Source organism: Sinocyclocheilus rhinocerous, unplaced genomic scaffold, assembly GCF_001515625.1.
Source record: "Sinocyclocheilus rhinocerous isolate Xijiao unplaced genomic scaffold, SAMN03320098_v1.1 scaffold499, whole genome shotgun sequence".
Classification (NCBI taxonomy): Eukaryota; Metazoa; Chordata; class Actinopteri; order Cypriniformes; family Cyprinidae; genus Sinocyclocheilus; species Sinocyclocheilus rhinocerous.
In genome coordinates, this window is record NW_015637156.1 from 2,036,036 (window position 1) to 2,055,873 (window position 19,838).

The 19,838-nt window shown below is 35.9% G+C and overlaps 3 protein-coding genes across 4 annotated transcripts; all 3 read right to left on the reverse strand.

Moving 5' to 3' along the window:
- Nucleotides 1-595: 595 nt before the first annotated feature.
- Nucleotides 596-17,272, reverse strand: LOC107748718 (hormone-sensitive lipase-like). 2 transcript variants are annotated; one of them, XR_001640957.1, is made up of 12 exons: nt 17,066-17,272; nt 15,231-15,483; nt 14,350-14,634; nt 14,092-14,182; nt 13,776-13,921; nt 13,233-13,418; nt 12,952-13,104; nt 12,686-12,830; nt 11,560-11,787; nt 11,068-11,438; nt 10,288-10,992; nt 596-609 (listed from the first exon to the last, which is right to left on the reverse strand). XR_001640957.1 is itself a non-coding variant. In XM_016563666.1 (11 exons), the coding sequence occupies exons 2-11, from the start codon at nt 15,471-15,473 to the stop codon at nt 10,759-10,761; spliced, it is 2,082 nt and encodes a 693-aa protein (XP_016419152.1). In that variant the 5' UTR covers nt 15,474-15,483; nt 17,066-17,272; the 3' UTR covers nt 10,178-10,758. The 2 variants fall into 2 exon arrangements, 1 of the variants encoding a protein (XP_016419152.1); XM_016563666.1 differs by lacking the exon at nt 596-609 and having other exon boundaries at nt 10,178-10,992.
- On the reverse strand, nt 1,258-5,215 carry LOC107748741 (probable ATP-dependent RNA helicase ddx6). The gene is made up of 10 exons (XM_016563682.1): nt 5,206-5,215; nt 4,945-5,091; nt 4,751-4,845; nt 4,451-4,573; nt 4,214-4,342; nt 3,353-3,469; nt 3,158-3,221; nt 2,924-3,025; nt 2,556-2,784; nt 1,258-2,390 (listed from the first exon to the last, which is right to left on the reverse strand). The coding sequence occupies exons 1-9, from the start codon at nt 5,213-5,215 to the stop codon at nt 2,576-2,578; spliced, it is 996 nt and encodes a 331-aa protein (XP_016419168.1). The 3' UTR covers nt 1,258-2,390; nt 2,556-2,575.
- On the reverse strand, nt 5,723-7,096 carry LOC107748742 (probable ATP-dependent RNA helicase DDX6). The gene is made up of 4 exons (XM_016563683.1): nt 6,742-7,096; nt 6,161-6,224; nt 5,813-5,917; nt 5,723-5,728 (listed from the first exon to the last, which is right to left on the reverse strand). The coding sequence occupies exons 1-4, from the start codon at nt 6,924-6,926 to the stop codon at nt 5,723-5,725; spliced, it is 360 nt and encodes a 119-aa protein (XP_016419169.1). The 5' UTR covers nt 6,927-7,096.
- Nucleotides 17,273-19,838: the final 2,566 nt, after the last annotated feature.

The window sequence follows — 19,838 nt, forward strand, 5'->3', positions numbered from 1 at the left end:
GCTACTGTAATAACTAGTCATTTTAAAACTCTCATCTAATAAACAGCAATGTTTCCAATTAGTAAATACTACTACTACTAATAATAATAAATAGGAAATAGGCATATAATAATAAATAATAATAACAATATAGGACACAATTTAATAAGATTTATGAACACATTCGAGTGACAAATTTATGTTCAAATCAGAAAATCTACAATTTTTGTAGATTCACAAAAATTATTTACTACAGTCAATTCAATAAGAAACAGTTTACCAATTTAAATGTTAAAGTGTTTCCTCTGGAAAATTTAAAAAAAAAAAAATCCCCCGATATAGATACTTTTCCACATTCACAAAGAAAAACCCTACTGTTATCTCTCATATGAATGTATTGAAGTTTGGGACAGATGGCACATTTATTCTATTTCAAGTTATACTGTAATACATACTATAACCTCGAGCTATATTCAAATGAAATAAACCAACCTGAAACAAAACATAAATCACTCACAAAGTCACACACAGTCATGAGCATTAAACCATTCTTGCATCAATTACAAACAGGGTATCACACATCAATTTTTTTTCTCTCCAGGAATCCTATACAAAATTTACATTAAACAACTGTCCCCATAACATCTGCTCCTCATGTCCATTAACTGTAATAAACCATATAAAACATAAGGAAAAATTCACAGCTCATCACTGCATGACAGAATGAACAAAGAATTAAAGTTTGTCCACTAAAATATGATTTTTGAAATATGCTAATAGTCTTACACAAACACAAATCTTTTGAGTAGCACAGCATCATCAGCAGAAATTTGAAATCTGGCTCAAGGTTTCCTAATTTAACGGCACAATGCATATTAGCCTGAACTGTGCTGTTTTAACAGCTAAAGAAACATGCAAACGGAGCTTTCTACACTAAAGCTTTGAGCTACATGCCACATATCCCTGCATAGCGCAAAAAAAAAAAGTCCCACAATAGAACATCTTTTGGAGAAAAAAATAAATAAATAAAAATCACAGCTGCCACTGAGAAGATGCTACAATTCTGCTGTATGAAAATACTCTCTTAATCAAAATATCTCATAAATGCAACATGAGGTTATGAAAAGCCTCTTGCAAACATCCAAAAGGAAATAATAAAAAATATATATATTTTTCCTCCTTTCTGTCAAAGTTATACACACACACACACACAGACATTATATATATATATATATATATATATATATATTATATACACTGTATATACATACAGCTGGAAATAATGTAGTAAAGTCCGTTCATTACCAACTTTATACATTCATTAATTTCAAAAGAAATGTAAACTGTAAAATATGCTATTTTTGAGAGAAAAAAAACACCTTCTCACCTTTACTTACACCTTTAAATGAAGAAAAAAAAAAGAAACCAAACAGACTCTTTTGACAAACCATTTAACATAGTTATACATACATATGTGAGGATCTGCTAATGTATAATGACTGCATTGTGGTGAATTTTTAAATCAGCTTTCATGTAGTAGTCTGACATCTTTCACATTATGCCAGTTTCGCCATGCCTGTTTAAGTTAGTAATGTCTAATATAATGTTTTAAGAATTATATATATATATATATAAAAAACATCACAAGATACAAACAAATTGCACAAATTTAGTCTCTGTTTGAAACCATAATTTACATCTATATTTCTTTATGAATTCCAAATGTACATTTGTCTGTGACTACTAATGAAACTACAAAAAGCACTACGAAAGTTTTTTTTCTCAGGCAGTTTAGTGCAATGGTTCATGTTGACACCTGAATCCTGAGCTCTGCAATATTTCCATGGATGCTGGTTTCTCTAGCTGCCGAAGACTGAATATGAAGAGAATTTGAAAATGCTTCTCATCAATAAATCAATACCAATAATTCTTTCACAGTATCCAGTAGCACCAATATGCTGCAAAATCCTGTTTAGTCTTTGGGCATACTTTAACACAGCAATAACATATTAATCTAAGACAGAGACGATATATATTAAGGCACTTGTGTTCAACAGGTTTTGTTCAAGGGTTTGTGTGTAAATTCTCAACTAATGATGCAAGTACGCTACGCTCTATTTTCACCATTACCTTTGTTTATTGTTTTCTATCAAACAGAACTTTTCTCTGAATGTTTTGTTTTTATTCTTGCATGTCTCAACTGGAATGTGTATGGCCATTTATGAAGAGGGTATAACCACCCCAAAAATGTACAATGAACGCAAAAAAAAAAAAAAAAGAGCAAAACACTGACAGCAACAAAAAATGAAAAATACTGTGGAGGTGGAAAAGATGAGGAAAGTTATGAGCAGAAAAGTTACTGGTTTGTGCAAAAGCAGATGCAAAAGTCTGGTTCAGTTTCTCCAACTGCCCTAGAAAAAGCAAATGGTAAAGTCAGTCCAATTATCACGGATTCAACATGGAAATATTAACAGACATTGCAATACTAGGTATTCTCAGATCAAGAAACAAATGTTAGATTATTTTCCCCATTACATGACATAAGTACATAAAGTCTCCCAACTGTATGCCTTTACCTGCTCTCTAATGGTGCTTCCTACTGAGCTTCAGACCCTTCGCCGGGCTGAGGTGCCTCTGCCTCACAGTCAGGGTTCACAGAGTGAAACTCTGCCACATACAGGCTCTTATCAATGCTGCCAGGAATGGGCTTTATGTCCGTCATCAGCTGGTCCTCAGTGGTCTTCAGGTTAAAGCGATCCTCAGCGGAAATGAGATTGATTGCCAAACCCAGATGTCCAAACCTGCCTGCAAATTCAACACAGGGACCATATAATGATACATTATACATATTATAAAAGTGTAAACTATTTAATATAAAAGTGTCAAGTCTAGATAATGTAATCCAAATTTAATCCACCACATCTTTGTTGTTTGTTAACTTCACCTGAGCGTCCGATGCGATGCAGGTATGTTTCTGCATTCCTGGGAAAGTCAAAGTTGATGACCACATTTACTGCCTGGATATCAATGCCTCTAGTGAATAAATCTGTTTCAAGAGCATAAATTCACTGAGTTAGAAACACCTTGACAAAACATACATTCCATTTTTACAGTTGAGGTTATTATTATGCAATTACACAAAAAAGAGGTAAGATGCTATATAATGCACTACACTCACCTGTGCAAACAAGGTTCCTGCAGAGCCCGTTTCTGAAGTCGTGGAAAACACGGTTTCTGTATTCCTGCCATATGAATGAAATGACGCACAATATGTTTGCAGTCACAAGTTTCAAGTATTTGACGGAAATTAGTAAATCATACTGAACAGATCTGAATTACACTGGAACTGACAACAGCAAAATACATACAGTACCTGCATCATCTTCGCATGAATGTAGAAGCAGGAGTAGCCCAGCTGCGTGATCTTCTTGGCCAAAAGCTCCACTCGCTGAGTAGAGTTACAAAAGATAATGGACTGATTTATCTGCAACTGTGGAGAGAACAAGTGCTTGGGTCATGTCAATTGTAGTAACAATGCCATTTTTTTTAGAATTCACAAAAGAACAGCATAAAAGGACTAGTTCACCAAAAAAATGAAAATTTGCTGAAAATGGACTCTCCCTCAGTCCAACCAAGATGTAAATGATTTCTTTCACTTGAACAGATTTGGAGAAATTTAGTATTACATCACTTTAATACATCACTTATTTACCAATGGATCCTCTGCAGTGAATGGTTGCCTTCAGAATGAGAGTCCAAACAGCTGATAAAAACATCACAATAATGCACGCGACTCCAGTCCATCAATTAACGTCTTGTGAAGTGAAAAGATTTTGGCTAAAGTCCTCTATCTATAACTTTGCATCCTCCAGTGAAAAAATACAAACTTAGGAAAGATATGAGATATGTTGTATATAACTTTGTTTACAAGACTGAAAACAGCTGAAACATGCAGCTTTTCACTTCACAAGACATTAATTAATGGACTGGAGTCATGTCGCTTACTTGTGGATTATTATGCCGTGTTTATCAGATGTTTAAACTCGTTCACTGCAGACGATCCATTTGGTGAGCAAGTGATGTAATGCTAAATTTCTACAAATCTTTTCTGATGAAGAAACAAACTCATCTAGATCTTGGCTAGCCTGAGGAATTCATCATTGTTGTGACATGAATTTTTACTCGCCCTAAATATAATTTTTTTTAAATGTCCTAAAGGAAATGGACTCTTTACCCTGGAGAACAGTGTGTTAAGGCAGTGGACTTTCTGTCTTTCTGTGACATAAGCATAGTACTGAGTAATGCCTTTCAGGGTCAGTTCCTCCATCAGATTAATCTCATAGGGCTTCTGCAGGTGCTTTGCCTGAAGAGATACAAAGTGTATAAATGTAAAATCTGCAGATGTAGAAAGAGACAGATGAGCACAATGAAAGCATAAATGTGTTCAAAACGATCCACAGATTTCTCTAACCATAAACTTCTGTACGCTGATGGGGAATGTGGCTGAATAGAGCAGAATCTGTCTGTTCTTTGAAAGGAAACCAATGATGTCCTCAATAATAACCACAAAGTCCTGAGAGAGCAGCTTATCAGCCTATAATAAAACAAGCAATGAAGTTTAAACTTAGTGGTATTGATAACATATAAACACCTAAATAACTCTGTCAAGATGTGCAGTTGGGACAGGGTGCAACAGGATATAATCATTTTATTAATTATAATTGTATTAATATTCTGACAGGTATGTACAGTTAGCATGTGCAATACTCACTTCATCCATAACCATCATCTGCACTTTATCCACTTTGGCTATGCCCTTTTTTATCAAGTCCAAAATTCTGCCAGGTGTTGCTATAACAACATGAACTGCAAAAAAAAAAAAAAAACGTTTTGAACAACATGCTTTTACTGCAGAAGATGTTCACGTTGTAATCTCTTTATGATTAGGTGATCACTGAACATTACCCTCCTCATCCAGCCGCATGATATCATCTCGTAGGTTGGTCCCACCTGTGGTTGCCATGACCTTGACACCACCCAGGTGCTTGCTGATCTGAATACTGATCTGACTGACCTGCAGAGCCAGTTCACGTGTGGGAACTATCACAATGGCTGCAGGTAAACAAGTTCATCAATTAACATCTTGTGAGGAGAAAAGCTGCATGTTTTCAAGTAACAAATTTCATTAAGGCATTTTAACTTTAAATGGTCACTTCTGGCCAAAACACGAGTCCATAACACAAAAAAATATTCATTCCCTGTTGTCCTCTCACATCAAACTCCACCAACATATTTGTTTAGAACTGTTTGCGCTTGTATCAGGTGCTTGATTTGTGCATATTTCTCTCCTGATTCAGACAAGATGACTTTTCCACCACTGTAGAAAGCAATAGTATGGCTCTATTACTATTATGTGGCTTTTATGCCAATATAGGAAGCAACAATTTGAAGTTAAAAACGTCTTGAAGGGACGGTTCGTTACAAACATTCTGCTTTTCACTTCACAAGACATTAATTTATTGACTAGAGTCATGTGGATTATATGTGGATTATTGTTATGTTTTTAATCAGCTGTTTGAACTCTTATTCTGACGGCACCCATTCACTGCAGAGGATCCATTGTTGAGCAGGCGATGTAATGTTACATTTCTCCAAATCTGTTCTGATGAAGAAATAAACTCATTTACATCTTGGATGGCCCGAGGGTGAGTAAATTTTCTTCAAATTTTCATTTTTAGGTGAACTATTCCTTTAAGCATAAACACTGAGGATACCCATGTTGTCCAGAAAGACTGGTAACTTGTCTATGTTTTGAAGTTCTTGCATCTATTACCTGAATGGGGGAGGGCTTTTCCCAGCCCATCTCAAAAATGCCCATCAGCAGCTCTCTTTTTAGACAGTAGTCCTCAAACTCATTCCCTTTGGTTGCAGTCACATCCTTGTGAGAAAGAAAAGAGTATGAAACTGATGGATCACAAGGAGATCTGTACTTCTACTTTACAAAATGAAAAACAATAACTATTCATCAAATGCATGTCGCATGTTATATATACATGAATTCTTCATCGTGTGTTATGGTGAAAAAACAAGCCATCCTTATAATGACATTACATTAGTTGGGGATTCTGTTTGCACTATTTTTAAAAAGTGAAAGTTTAAAACATTTCACTAAAAGACTTACAGAAGTTTTGACTCTACTGTCCTTAGCGGGGAGCTGTAGGCTTTTCTTCCAGTCATCACCAAACCTGTGTGTCAATATATTAATATATATACTACTGTTCAATTGTTTGGGGTCAGTAATATTTTTAAGAAAGAAATTTATATTTTTTATAAATTAACTTATTAAATTGACCAAAAGTGACAGTAAAGACAAAGATTTATATTTCTATTACACCGATAATAAGAAATGTTTCTTGAGCAACAAATCCATACATTAGAATGATTTCTGTAGGATCATGTGACACTTAAGACTGGAGTGCTGAAAATTCAGCTTTGCCATCACAGAATGTTTTATTTTAAAATAAAGACAGTTATTTGAAATTGAAATTATAATAATATTTCACAATTTTACTGTATTTTTGATCAAATAAATGCAGCCTCAGTGAACATAAGAGACTTCATTCAAAAACATAAAAGAATTTTTTTTTTTTAACAAACCCCAAACTTTTAAACAGAAGTGTACACGTCATACATGTCAAATATACCACACATACATTCCAATTAAGCAAACAAGTGTTAAATATGACGCTATAGCAAGCTTACCTGATACCAGGTCTTTCCTGAGATGCATTGGCTGGTTTCTGGGTCACCATGGGCTCCTTTCCAGGCTGAGCACTCACAGTTTGGGGTCCTAATTGAGAGGGGGCTTTAGGCTGTCCTAAAAGCTGCCTGTTATGTGTATTCAATCCCATGACAGCCGGGCCAGTGTTCTCCATCTTTGTTGCCATTTTTTAAGTTTCTAAAGTTTTGCCACTTCTTTTTCACTTTTTTAACGCCTGCCTATGGTCTAATAAGATCTAGTAAACCATTCACAGTGTCCACAAGGTCTCAATAAAAAGTGTCACTAATGAATCTTATGAGATATTTACAAATTCTGCATACAGCTTAGGCTCTATAACTAAGAGCAATGCTGTTTATTTTAAAATAAAGACAGTTATTTTAAATTGAAATTATAATAATATTTCACAATTTTACTGTATATTTGATCAAATAAATGCAGCCTCAGTGAACATAAGAGACTTCATTCAAAAACATAAAAGAATTTTTTTTTTTTAACAAACCCCAAACTTTTAAACAGAAGTGTACACGTCATACATGTCAAATATACCACACATACATTCCAATTAAGCAAACAAGTGTTAAATATGACGCTATAGCAAGCTTACCTGATACCAGGTCTTTCCTGAGATGCATTGGCTGGTTTCTGGGTCACCATGGGCTCCTTTCCAGGCTGAGCACTCACAGTTTGGGGTCCTAATTGAGAGGGGGCTTTAGGCTGTCCTAAAAGCTGCCTGTTATGTGTATTCAATCCCATGACAGCCGGGCCAGTGTTCTCCATCTTTGTTGCCATTTTTTAAGTTTCTAAAGTTTTGCCACTTCTTTTTCACTTTTTTAACGCCTGCCTATGGTCTAATAAGATCTAGTAAACCATTCACAGTGTCCACAAGGTCTCAATAAAAAGTGTCACTAATGAATCTTATGAGATATTTACAAATTCTGCATACAGCTTAGGCTCTATAACTAAGAGCAATGCTGCCACACAATATATATTACAAGGTCTCTTCTAAAAGAAGAGAAATAAATATTTAAGTGTAAAAATATTGCAAACCTGCACAAAGTATAGAAAATTATACCTGGACGGGTGTAATAAAGAACTAGTCTGCTAAGGCAATGTGAACTACAGAAAGACCTAGACCAGAACTTTCTTTTCGTCTACACTTCTGCAACATTTACAGTATGCAAACGGAGCTTTGTGGTCTTCTGGATGCCAGTTCTCACCTTTTCTTCTTCAAATGCAGTTTAACTCTCAAATGTCCTGATCACAGAGATCATTCGTTTAAATTATACATTTGTCTGGTAGGTAGGATTCACTCCAGCACATTAATAGACAAAAGAACACTTCAGGGTGACTGCAGTTTAAATGTCCAACAGGGCTGAATACAAGTCAGTTCTTTAAATAATAAATTAGGTGGAGATCTTGTGTTTGTCCTTTCCTCTGTGCTGACATCCAGTTGTGCCCACAGCTGTGCCACCTGCAGAGGAACAATGTGAAAATCAAAGACAATTCACTATACAAACTGAAAATGACATGTAATATTCTAAAAAAATCCAGTATTAATTTATTACCATTTTACAGTAGTAACTATATCATCTATGTTATACTGGTAAGCCTTTGGTTTTCATCATAATTTATTGAAAACAGAAAGTTTTTTTTAAATTTTTTATAAAACTGTCTAATGCGGATGTGATAATAGGTCATTGCTTATTTAAATATTCCCCTGTCAGAAAAAGCACTGTATTGGTCTCATAGTATAAAATGGAAATACTAAAAAGGTACCTTGTTGTCACGATACTGAATGTTTCCCATTTTGAAAATCGATTGTATTTACGTTGTACTTTAAGGTACTTATAGTTACAGTAATAACATTGAATTACCATGGCACTTTTACTGTGAGTGTCATTGACAGTACAACTTTATCTCTGTATAATAAACATATAAATAAATCAATACAGCCTTACTTTCTGACAGGTGGTAAATAGAGTTAACTACATTCATATTTACTTTCGCTTGTTTACAAATCACTATTCAGTTCAAACCAAATGTTTTATATTAACCTGTAAACGAGCTAATATAATGACGCTAGTCAGTCCCTTCACAACTCTACAATATGAAATAAAAGTCTGGCTTGAACTTTTTAAACACAAGCATTTCAGACTTACAAAGATTGAGACTGATAATCGTTTCCAGTACATAAATAATATAAATATTGCTTCACTTGCTAGTTACTTCAGGCAGGCAAAACATAATCCCAAACAGACCGACATCAAATAGTTTAGTTGGCACGTGAATTGTGCTAAGCTAGGCTAAACGTATAACATTACTGCGTAATATCCGATAGTTAAAACCAAACATTTACCTTTACCAATGTCAGTATCCTATGTTGCCATATATGTGAGGTAAATTAATTGGTAATCAACGTTGTATATATCATGTCGCTACAAGCAGCTCGTCTCTTTGTTGTATTTCTGTCAACACGGTCGACATGTATTGAACGTCAGTGGGCTTCATATGAGGTGCTGCCATCAACGGTACGGAGGCTCTTATGACCACAGGACTATCAAACATGCGTTTATTTACTGCATTTCTTTCTTTGAATGTATGCCTTTATTCCCTTAATTACTGTGGTATCCATTGTGTATTTTAGGCAGTCTTAGTCATAATAAATATTAATAGTACAAGACAAAACATAAAACTAATATGAATTATATTGAAATAATACAAGAATAATATTAATAAATTAACAGTTAATGATTTCAGACTCACTCTTTCTGTTACTTGAAATTCTTATAAATAAGTGATTAGTACTTATTATCAAGTTACCATATTTTTCTTGTAGTAACAATAGGCTAACTGCATTTTGTAAAATATAGGCCAAAATGTAAAACATCACCGGAAACAAAGTTGCTTTCAAAATAGTGGATTATTTATTTATTGCATTTGACATTCAGTTCATCAAAATCCTCTCAGAAATGTACAGTATAGAACAAACATCTTTGGTGTTATAAGAAAAAAGTACAGGTCTGAATCTAATTTGGTTATGGTTATGAGCACCCTTCAGCTGTTTAGTTTACTGCATAAAAACGTGAACTGGTAACAAGTCACAGCGAAAGTTTCTGGTGCATCTGGCCAGTTCTTCTTCAAGAAATGATGAGGTAACCTTAATATAATTAATATAAAGGTTCACGTGTAGACAACAGTACTCTATGAACAGACACAATGCTGTAAAAGCTTATAACCGCATCCTCAAAGGCCTCAAAGTTTTGTCTGGTGTATAACGCAAATATCCTTGTCAAATTAATTTTCAAATAATGCTATAGCTGACATTATGATACAAGCAGGGGTGTCAAAGTAATTTCAGTTCATGAGCCAAACTGGACTAAATGCCACCTTATGTGGGACAATTTAAGTTTTTTTTAAAAACACCATACAGAGTGCATGCACAAAACATGCCCACAACTGTAGAATAAACTTTATACTGCTTTAATAACCAATAATGAGGTACAAAGAAAGATTTACTAAATTTAAACGAGAGAAAAACTAAAGCTGTGTGTTTAACACCCTTCTCTTTAAACATTCAATCCATTTTCATTTCAGATAAAAATAAGAAGTCAGAAATGGTGACTTAAAATCAACAGTGCAGTTACTTAAAAAAATTTTAGTTTGCAGTGCAAAAGCAGCTAGGATTGATCTTATTGCATCACTACAGGCACAATGGTGAAATTTTGGTGGATGCTGAGACATTCAGTTTGGTCAGAACACAACAGTGAATAGTAATTGTGAATACCTAAAAATGAGTCACTCTGATGAAAAAACTGCACTTTGGTGCAGAAACTTTGGTATTGTAAGATGGATATACAATTGATTGTTAAGCTGGTGGATTGACTCCTCTTTTTTTAAATACATTTCTTGTCAAAACTAGTTTCACTTTATTGTTATTTAGATCCCTGGAACTTCTTGGACCTTGGTGGTCCATCAGGACTTTCCCAAGCCTAAACTGTCTAACTAAGCCCCGGCTGCCTCTGATCAGCAGGTTGTTCCTCTAGCTGGAAGACTTCCCTGATTCGTTTCACACATATATCAGATGCTTCCTGGGTTTCTTTGGAGAGCTGAAATAGGCTCAGGAAGCCATGAGGAAGGTCTTCAACCACAGTGAGCGTCACAGGCTGGTTTATATTCCTAAGCTTTTTGGCAAACATCACTGAATCATCTAACAGGGCATCCAAAGCAGAAGCCTGAGAAGAACAATCAAAGCATTAAAATAATAGTTTCAACATTGTTCCTGGAAATGCATTTTCATTAGGTCTTACCACTATATGTACTGGTGGAAGCCCCTTGAGAAGACTGTCCGGAGCAAGTAGAGGAGAAACAAATGGGTTCTTCATTATTGGTGTGCAAGGTGTGTGTATATCCACCAGACACCTAGACCGGAGTGGCTCAAAGTTTTCTGGGTATTCTTGGACTTCCTGTGGTTTCTCTACAGAATGTGACTTGGAAGGTGAAGGACCGTTTGATGGTATGGTTGAAGAGGATGATGCTGCTGCTGCTTTTGGTTCTAATAAATTCTGAAACCAATTTGTCGCTCCTTGGGTGAAGTTAGTCAACAACTTTACTGTGTCCTGTCCCAAAGCGGCCAAGGTGTCTATCTGCTGAGCTGGCTGCACTGACTGACAACTCGAACCTGAGATAGAGAGAGTGACCAAGAAACAGTACAATCATGAAGGTGCGGTAGATAAAGCTGTTTTGAAACAATCTGTACCGTATAAGCGCTGTAAGTAACAAGACTTGACTCAAAAGCTCACCAGCATAGGCATCGATACACTTGTAGAGCACGCTCAAAGGCAGCAGAGGGTCGATTAAAGTGAGCAGTCTGGATGGTGAGGCGTCTGTTGTTAGCAGAGTTGCTGGGTAGGCTGCCACAATCCCATCAGGAACACGTACACCGAGAGACATTGCCCTCATAGAGACGGTTATGCACAAGTTACCGCCTGCACTGTCTCCTACCAAACCAACACGCTCTGCAGTCGAACCTGTGAAGCAAGATCAACATTTCGAGATTCCCGAGGCATGGTTGGCATGGATTGCTTGTCATGTCCACACCTACTAGTATGCTCACACACCTAAAGGTAAAAATAAAGTTCAAATGGTTCTTTCCCTCTTTTCATAGGATTTGTGACTGGCTATATGGTTCTATGGAGATTAAATAAAAGTTATACTTCTTCACATCAACATTTATTTCACTAGAAAATAATTTTCTCACATGGCATTTTTGTGTTGCATAAGTTATTACTGGCTTTCCTACTAGTTGATTGGATGGTAAAAACTTCAATGTCATTACATTTAAAAATTAAACTGATTCAGCCATCAAATTATGGGCATTTGACCAAATACTTTTGGGAAGTTTTGTAGTATGACGTTATACTTCATCTAAAATAAGTTTACAAAATATTTTATAATTATTATACACTACTGTTAAAAACTGTGGGGTCAGATTTTTTAAATGTTTTTAAAAGAAGCCTCACCAAGGCTGCATTTTATTGAAATTGTACAGTATTATACTGTTCAGCACTGTACAGTAATATTGTATAATATAATTACAATTTTAAATAACTTTTCTATTTTAATTCATTTTATAATGTCATTTTTTTCTATTTACAGTCATTACTCCAGTCTTCAGTGTCACATCATCCTTCAGAAATCATTAATATGCTAATTAATACGCTAATTTGCTGCTCAAGAAACACTTCTTGATGAGTAGAATATTTGTATTTGCAATTTAATTTGTTGCAATGTATATCATTTTCTATTTAGACAGCAATAAAATCATTGACTAGCGCATGTAAATATTAAAACTGCAGCATATCCCCATTAAACAATTAGTGTCTGCATACTAGTTATTCCATCTGGAGAGGAGTGTGCTTTACAAACCCAGCAAGTGGCAATTCTTTAAGGCCCAACAGTAGGCGTAGAAACACTCTTCTAGAGCCCGGGGGAATGGGGCCTCTGGAGCCAATGAGTAATCCACAGAGAGAATAGGCACATTCAGATCCTTTGACCAGCTCTTCAAGTAATTCTACAATAGAGAGCAAAAGACACAAAGGGTCTCAGCAAAACAAAAAAAAAACAAAAACTTAACAACGAAATCATTTAGGTAAGAAACCTTATATATGGAGGTAAAACTGCCACAGCCATACCTCATGTGATTTTGAAGTTTGTGCAACAAAGCCTCCACCGTGGAAGTGTATGAGCAGGCCTGGAGAAAGAGGAGCTGTCTGACGACTGAAACCCCCTGGCAGAGAGAGCTGAGGCCCCTCGGGACGAGAAAGGGCCAACAGTTCTGCACTGTCCTGTGGGAAAAGTTTGAATGTGGAGGACAATTGGCAGAATTTACTGTTTGAAAGAAAATCATTCAAAGTCTAACTGTTTGACTTAAAAATATGTAATAAATTCTTTCTTTTTCATGAAACACACAAACCTGTCCTTGTCGGAGTGTGTGTGAGATCAAGCGCACTTTGACTGGCCCAGGGCCCCAGTGTGCAACTGGAGGATTCACAGAGACTGAGAGACTGGGGTCAGAGGCCAGTGGCAAACTCAGACATACAGCTGGTATGGTTAATATTACATTCACTTGCACCACAGTGGAAGCAATCCTTGTCAAACTCTTTAGAAGAGAAAAATGATAGAAAAAAAGATAATTGAAACCATACTGTCTTATTTCAACTGACCATTCAAAAGTTTGGGGTCAGTCAGATTTTTTAAAAGAAATGAGTATATTTGTTCAGAAAGAATAAACAGTTATTTAAAATTGAAATAATATTTCACAATACGTTTAACTGTATTTTTGTTAGGAGCATAGGAGATTTATTTAAATATTTTAAAAAATCTTACTGACCATAAACTTTTGAACAGTACTGTAAATATCACTGCAAACCTACAGTTTAACAACAAGAACAATATAACAAGGTACTGATGTTGTTTAATCTGTTCTCACAGAAGCACACAACATACTTGTACTTACTGATAATAGCCCGGTCTCAGTAAGGTTCCAAAAGGTTTTCCAAAACTGCATATCTAGATTTTGAGTGATGCGCTCAAACTCCGTCCCCCTCAACTCAGGATCTACCACGTATTTGCCAGATGTGAAGAAAGAAAGAGCAGCAATGCCTGTAAATAAATCAAAGTTCATTGGCGAAATGGATATGTAATTGTGTGAGAATTGTAAGAGACTAATTTCCCCACAGCAGTGTTTTATGGGAATAACAGACATAAACACATCAAAGAATGAATCATGTAGTCCTAATATTATGATGCACCCTATCTGAGTCTGCACTTACCTAAACCAGTCTGCTGTTTCTTGTAGTTTTCACCAAAGGACACCATACTGATGACCACCGTCTGTAGAAATGGCCTGAGAGAGGGGGAAAACTTGGAGCAGAGACAAACAGATAGAGACTTTGTGTTTCTGGAACCATTTTGCATACGTCATAAACGGCACGCACCAGTGAAACGATAGAATCTTTTATTCATGGGAGGTTCCTAGTACTGTTAAAGAAAAAAGTCTTTATGCAAAAGAACTATTAATTTTATCTCACCTGGAAGCCCAAGCAGCGACCATAAAAACAAGCTTTGTGCATGGAGGTGTACTCTTCCACAAACCGCTCGCTTAAACCCCCTTGCTCCTGTGAATAGAGCTGACCATGAGCATTGTCATTAAGTAATATCTGTGCCAGGTAAAGCAATGCCCGTAGCTGGCAAAGGGCACTACAGTATGCTTCTATTTCCGCCATATTATGGTCCATCCTGAAAAATGCTCCACTGTAGTTCGATGCGATGTAACGGGCCTTCTGAAGGATGTTTGTGACGCAGGAATGGACCACCTATGGAAAACAGAAAACATCAATGGTCTCTAAATTTTCTACGAATATTTGTACAATTATTTATAAATATACACTGTTTATATATTTCCTCCGAGGAGGCAAGGGAGACAGTGCCTCCTCAAAATATTGGATGAGAAAAAAATTGTAGTACAAAAATAAAATGACACCAATATTACAAAATATAACATTAAAAAGTGTATAAATCACTTGTTTTTCTAAAGAAACATTGTCCAACTGCGACACCAGCAGGTAAAGTTACAGCGGGAGTCCCTCCATTGCGATATTATTGGATATGACTGGTTATGTTAGGCTATGATTGGTTCATGCGATAAATCCAGCCTCTTGTGTTCACGTGGGTTCTGTTCTGATCCGAAAATTTCAAAAATAGTTAAAAGTTACAATTTTATATATATATATACCACTAAACCACTAGATTACAGCGAAGAACAAATATCTTCACAGCTGAAAAGGTATTTTATGACATGCCTTTATTTGCATCTAACCCCTAATTTACAAATATAAAATAAAAGTTATTCAACCTATAAAAATCCCCTTTTTTGTGCACTCAACTTTTTTTTAAATGAACCAGTAGTTACCTTGACTAAGGTCCGATATCCATTGCCAGGAGTCTGTGCATCCAAATCAAAATGGTGATAGACAGCAGTAAAGCCAGTAATCAAGGGTTCAACAGCACGACCATGCTCCTGAATCTGCCTCATGACCCCCAACAGACGATCAGTGGCGTCGGCATTTGAAGAATTGCTGCGGGATCCATTAAGAGCCAAGATGACATCCGAACATACCATCTGCAATGCTGCGAATACATCCTTATGATCCATGTCTGACAAACTGAGGACAGAGATATCAACAATAAAAATGTGAAACAACCCAAAAAACCTTCAAAGTTAGCAAAGCACAAAGAAACAAAATCACAAACAAAACAAAACCCAGTCTGGCAATGGCCAAACAATGTCATGAATATAAACTATTGTGTTCTAGAGAGAGCAGAGACTGACAGATACCGGCCTGTGTCAACGGACACAAAGACTGAATGTAGGATCATGGTATATTCCTGCAGCAACTAACCCTTGCGTCATCAAAGTCCAAAAGAACTCATAAAACCAGCTACTTTCTGAAAACATATGCTGGAAGGAACTAAATTCTATAATTATATTTGGTGGAATGATGTGTGACACAGATTTGAAAAAAAAAAGCTTTTAAAAGGATTTGATTATTCTCTGCTATAATTACTGGAATAGGATTTCCAGACCATGATGAGAAAACGCAGTGCAAATTGACCGTGTTAGACATGACACTGGATCTCAGTAGCCAAATAAAAGACTTGCTTCATGATAAGATACAGTAGACTAATTAGTTGTGACTGGTAATAAATAAATTTAAACTATTTGCCCCAGGAAATGCAAAATTTGTAAAGGAAACCAAATTCAAACCGGCTACGGATCATAGCTTAGAAATGAATTATTCACTCACACACTGCAGCCACTGTTACAGTTGAACTGATCCCTATTCAGCACGTTACTCAACAAACACTTAAATGCGCTGAGAATCCAATTCACTTTCACTGTGTTTCACAATTAGATTGTGTGCTGGAAGATAACAATCCAATCTGATCAATAAAACAATCTTACAAAGCCACTTTGCACTTTTAACCCACCATCATGTAAGGAATAGTATTGGACATTAGCATATTATAGAACTTATATAGTATAATATATTATTGGATCACTTATATTTTCTTTAAAACATATATATCAACTTTTTCACACAAAACTGTAGAAAAAAAAATCGTTTTAAGTATGCCTTATTAGTGAATGGCAACACCAGAAAAACAAAATGACTGCCGTTACGAACAGATGTATGGTGTGCAAAAAATTAGTTATAAAATATTCATTAGAAAAATATACAATATAATAAATGTATTTATTTCATATTAAATTGAATATTAAATTATTAACAAAATATTAAATATTTATTTATTACAAATATTTGACATTTTCATGAAGGGTAATGTAAAAGAGATTTTTAGAGAAAACCTATGAAGGTGGTTGCACCCAAATATAAAAAGCATTAAATATTTAATCAGATGTGTTGCTTGTTTTCCTGAGTTTTCAACAAAACAGAGGCTATGTGGCCTATCATAGTAGCCAAGTACAGTAGCCTAAAACAGCATGTAATATAAAAGGATCTGGCAACCCAATTTACGCGACACAGACAGCGCTTGCCAAACAGTTCCATGGTGCGATAGGTTGCTCATTAACTTTCAATGGGATGAAACAGATATCACGAAACGTTTGGGATTGGTGGCCCCCCACTCACAAATTTAGGTGACGACGGTCAAGACACCAGCTAGCCCCCAGAAAAGTTTTACCCATGCAGACTGAAAGGTCTCGGTTTGTTAACCAGCGCTTACCTGTCACTCAATGAGCTCCGCTGCGCGTGCAAGTTGCGCCTGAACCGCGAGCGTTCGCTGACAGCAGCACCGCATACTGACACGGCAAAACTATCGACACTCAGGCATTTTCATATCTAAACACAGCGTGGTAGATGATGTCTTGTGTTTTCGCTTTAACTTGCTTGTATCCTCTTCCGTGCCTGTCAAAGTTTCGACAAACCCGCAGCATCATGGGTACACGAGTTCAGTGCAGAGTCCTATCGACGTATACGCGAGTGACGCGACGCGACTGCAATCAACGCCTACTATGTAGTGCTCTAGTTTAGTCAGTATTACATATGAGGACGTATAAAGAAATTCAGTAATATCTTTAAAAAAATAGTAGACCTTTAGGCTATAAATACATCATGCTTTAATAGGCCTATACAAAAACCTAATAATAAATATTTTTAATCGATAAATAAAAGTTAATGTTTTAAAAATAAATATCAGCTATTTTTTTTTAGAATATCAAGTGGGATTTATTATATTTTCATAAATATCACTTGTGTTTTAAATGTTAAATGTATACTGCTTATTAATTGCAATAGCCTGTCGCACAAATCAATAGTTTTATATTGTTATATCATCTGCATTTACATATTTGCTTTCCAGGTTAACTTATAGCACGGTAAATTAATTATAAACAATTCATAAAATATTAATGAATAATGATAAATAACAATAACAACTTTAACTTTCTTTTTTTCTCTTTCTTTCATGTGAAATGGTCACAGTGAGCACAGAGCGGCAGTCATTACCAAGATATTTGATTCCATGTCCAGCATGGTGAAGTTGCCTCATTATCACCTAATGATACCCTCTGCTGGTCAAAGAGAAAACTGGCTCAACTCTGGAAAAAACTGAGGACCGAATTCCTGAAAGACTTTACAAGGTCACAAAGCACTAAATCTCCTGATGGCAGTTCTCTATAGTTTCATTTAAAATAGTATTTAAAAAACTTCCCTCAGGCCATCCAAGATGTAGATTTGTTTCTTCATCAGAACAGAATTTGAGAAATTTAGCAGTTGGATTATTGTGATGTTTTTATCAGCTTTTTGGACTCTCATTCTGACGGCACCCATTCACTGCAGAGGATCCATTGGTGAACAAGTGATGTAATGCTTAATTTCTCCAATGTTCTGATGAAGAAACAAACATTGGAGTTTGTACCCTACATCTTGGCTGGGCTGAGGGTGAGTTAAGACAGAGACAGAACAAACTCAAAACAGATCTTTTTTTGATTAATCATATATGCTTATAGTCCTAGAACTTCCTGAAAGAAGTAAACATAGAATCTTTGACTTTAAAGCATGTATTCAGCTTTGTGTGATGCCTTGATGTTACAATCTTTACATCTCTTTACACCTACAGTGCCGTTCACCAGCTGTCACCAGCTCAGGCTCTTGTTGTCTCTTTGGTTCTCACGTTACAGATGACAACTGTAGTTTTTGTATTTAGCACGCTCTGGCCTGGCATCACCCATACTGGTGGCTACCTAAAGAAGGCATGCTACCTAAATAAGCAGCGCTTTGCTGTCCCAGAGATTATTTTAAGGGAAGCTAACGGGCCTCAAATAGAGGTTTAGCTGAAACCAACTCCAAATGAAGGGTTCTTCAGCCAGTCCTGTTTGTTAAACAGTTGCAAAACAGCAGAATTGGAATTAAAAAAAAAAAAGGAATCAACTGCAAACTGAAAAATAACAAATGATCAGTCAGTGGCTGACATTTTCATAGGTCCTTCTTATCTGCTGTGCAAAATGTATATTATGTAAAAATAAGGAATTTATTTACTGAAATCACCCGTTTCTTATTATTTACATATTATATAATACATACATCTATAACGTATTTTAGGAGTGTGTGCATTTTTATTTCTATTTGCACTTCATTTTTATTCCTTTCTAATCATTTATTATTCCAATAAGCCTTTCTCCAGGGGATTTATGAACTCTTATCTGTCTTATCTTATCTTAAAGGGCAACTTTTAAAGTGTCTATTAATTTAGGACTTTTAACAGTTTCTATTTTTGGCATTTATTCATTGCTTAAAATTAATTAATTAATGTTTTTTTTTTTTACACAAATGTTTAACTTAAACATGTTCTCTTCAAGATGCCCATGCTTGTTAACAATGTCTCGTTTAGATTTGATGAGCCTACGTGCTGATGTTCTGCAATGCAATTTTGAATCCGAAAGGCCTGCGGTTTACTGATGTTTAGTATGACTGCTTGAGAGGTATTGACCGTTGCAAAGTGAGGTGGTTATTCCATGTATCTAAAGTTGTGTCTGTGGGATGAATGAGGACAATTCCAGGCTTTTCTGAGCCAGTCACCAATCAAACCAATCATGATGACTAATGACTCTAGACTTGACTAAAGGCACCCACAAGCAAATCCCAAACAAGGGGTCACGATTACAACATCGACCACAGGGGCTAACTAGATCATGCTAACCTAACCAAACCTCAGATATAATCTCACTATCTTTGGTCACACTTTGAGGTTCTTGGTAGTTTTGTATATGATTTGTATATGGGTATTAACAACACAGTGGTCTGAATGGCCAAGGTGGGGCAGGGCAGCGGTTTTGTGGGCACTGCCCATTCTGGGCTATCCATCTTTGATCAACAGCACAAAGCACAAAGACTCACTGCCTATGATGACCAAATTGATTTTTTTTGCTTGCCCATTTATGAGCTAGTAGCCTCAGTTTTATACCACTACAGTTTTTTAACATTACAAAAGCCTCCTT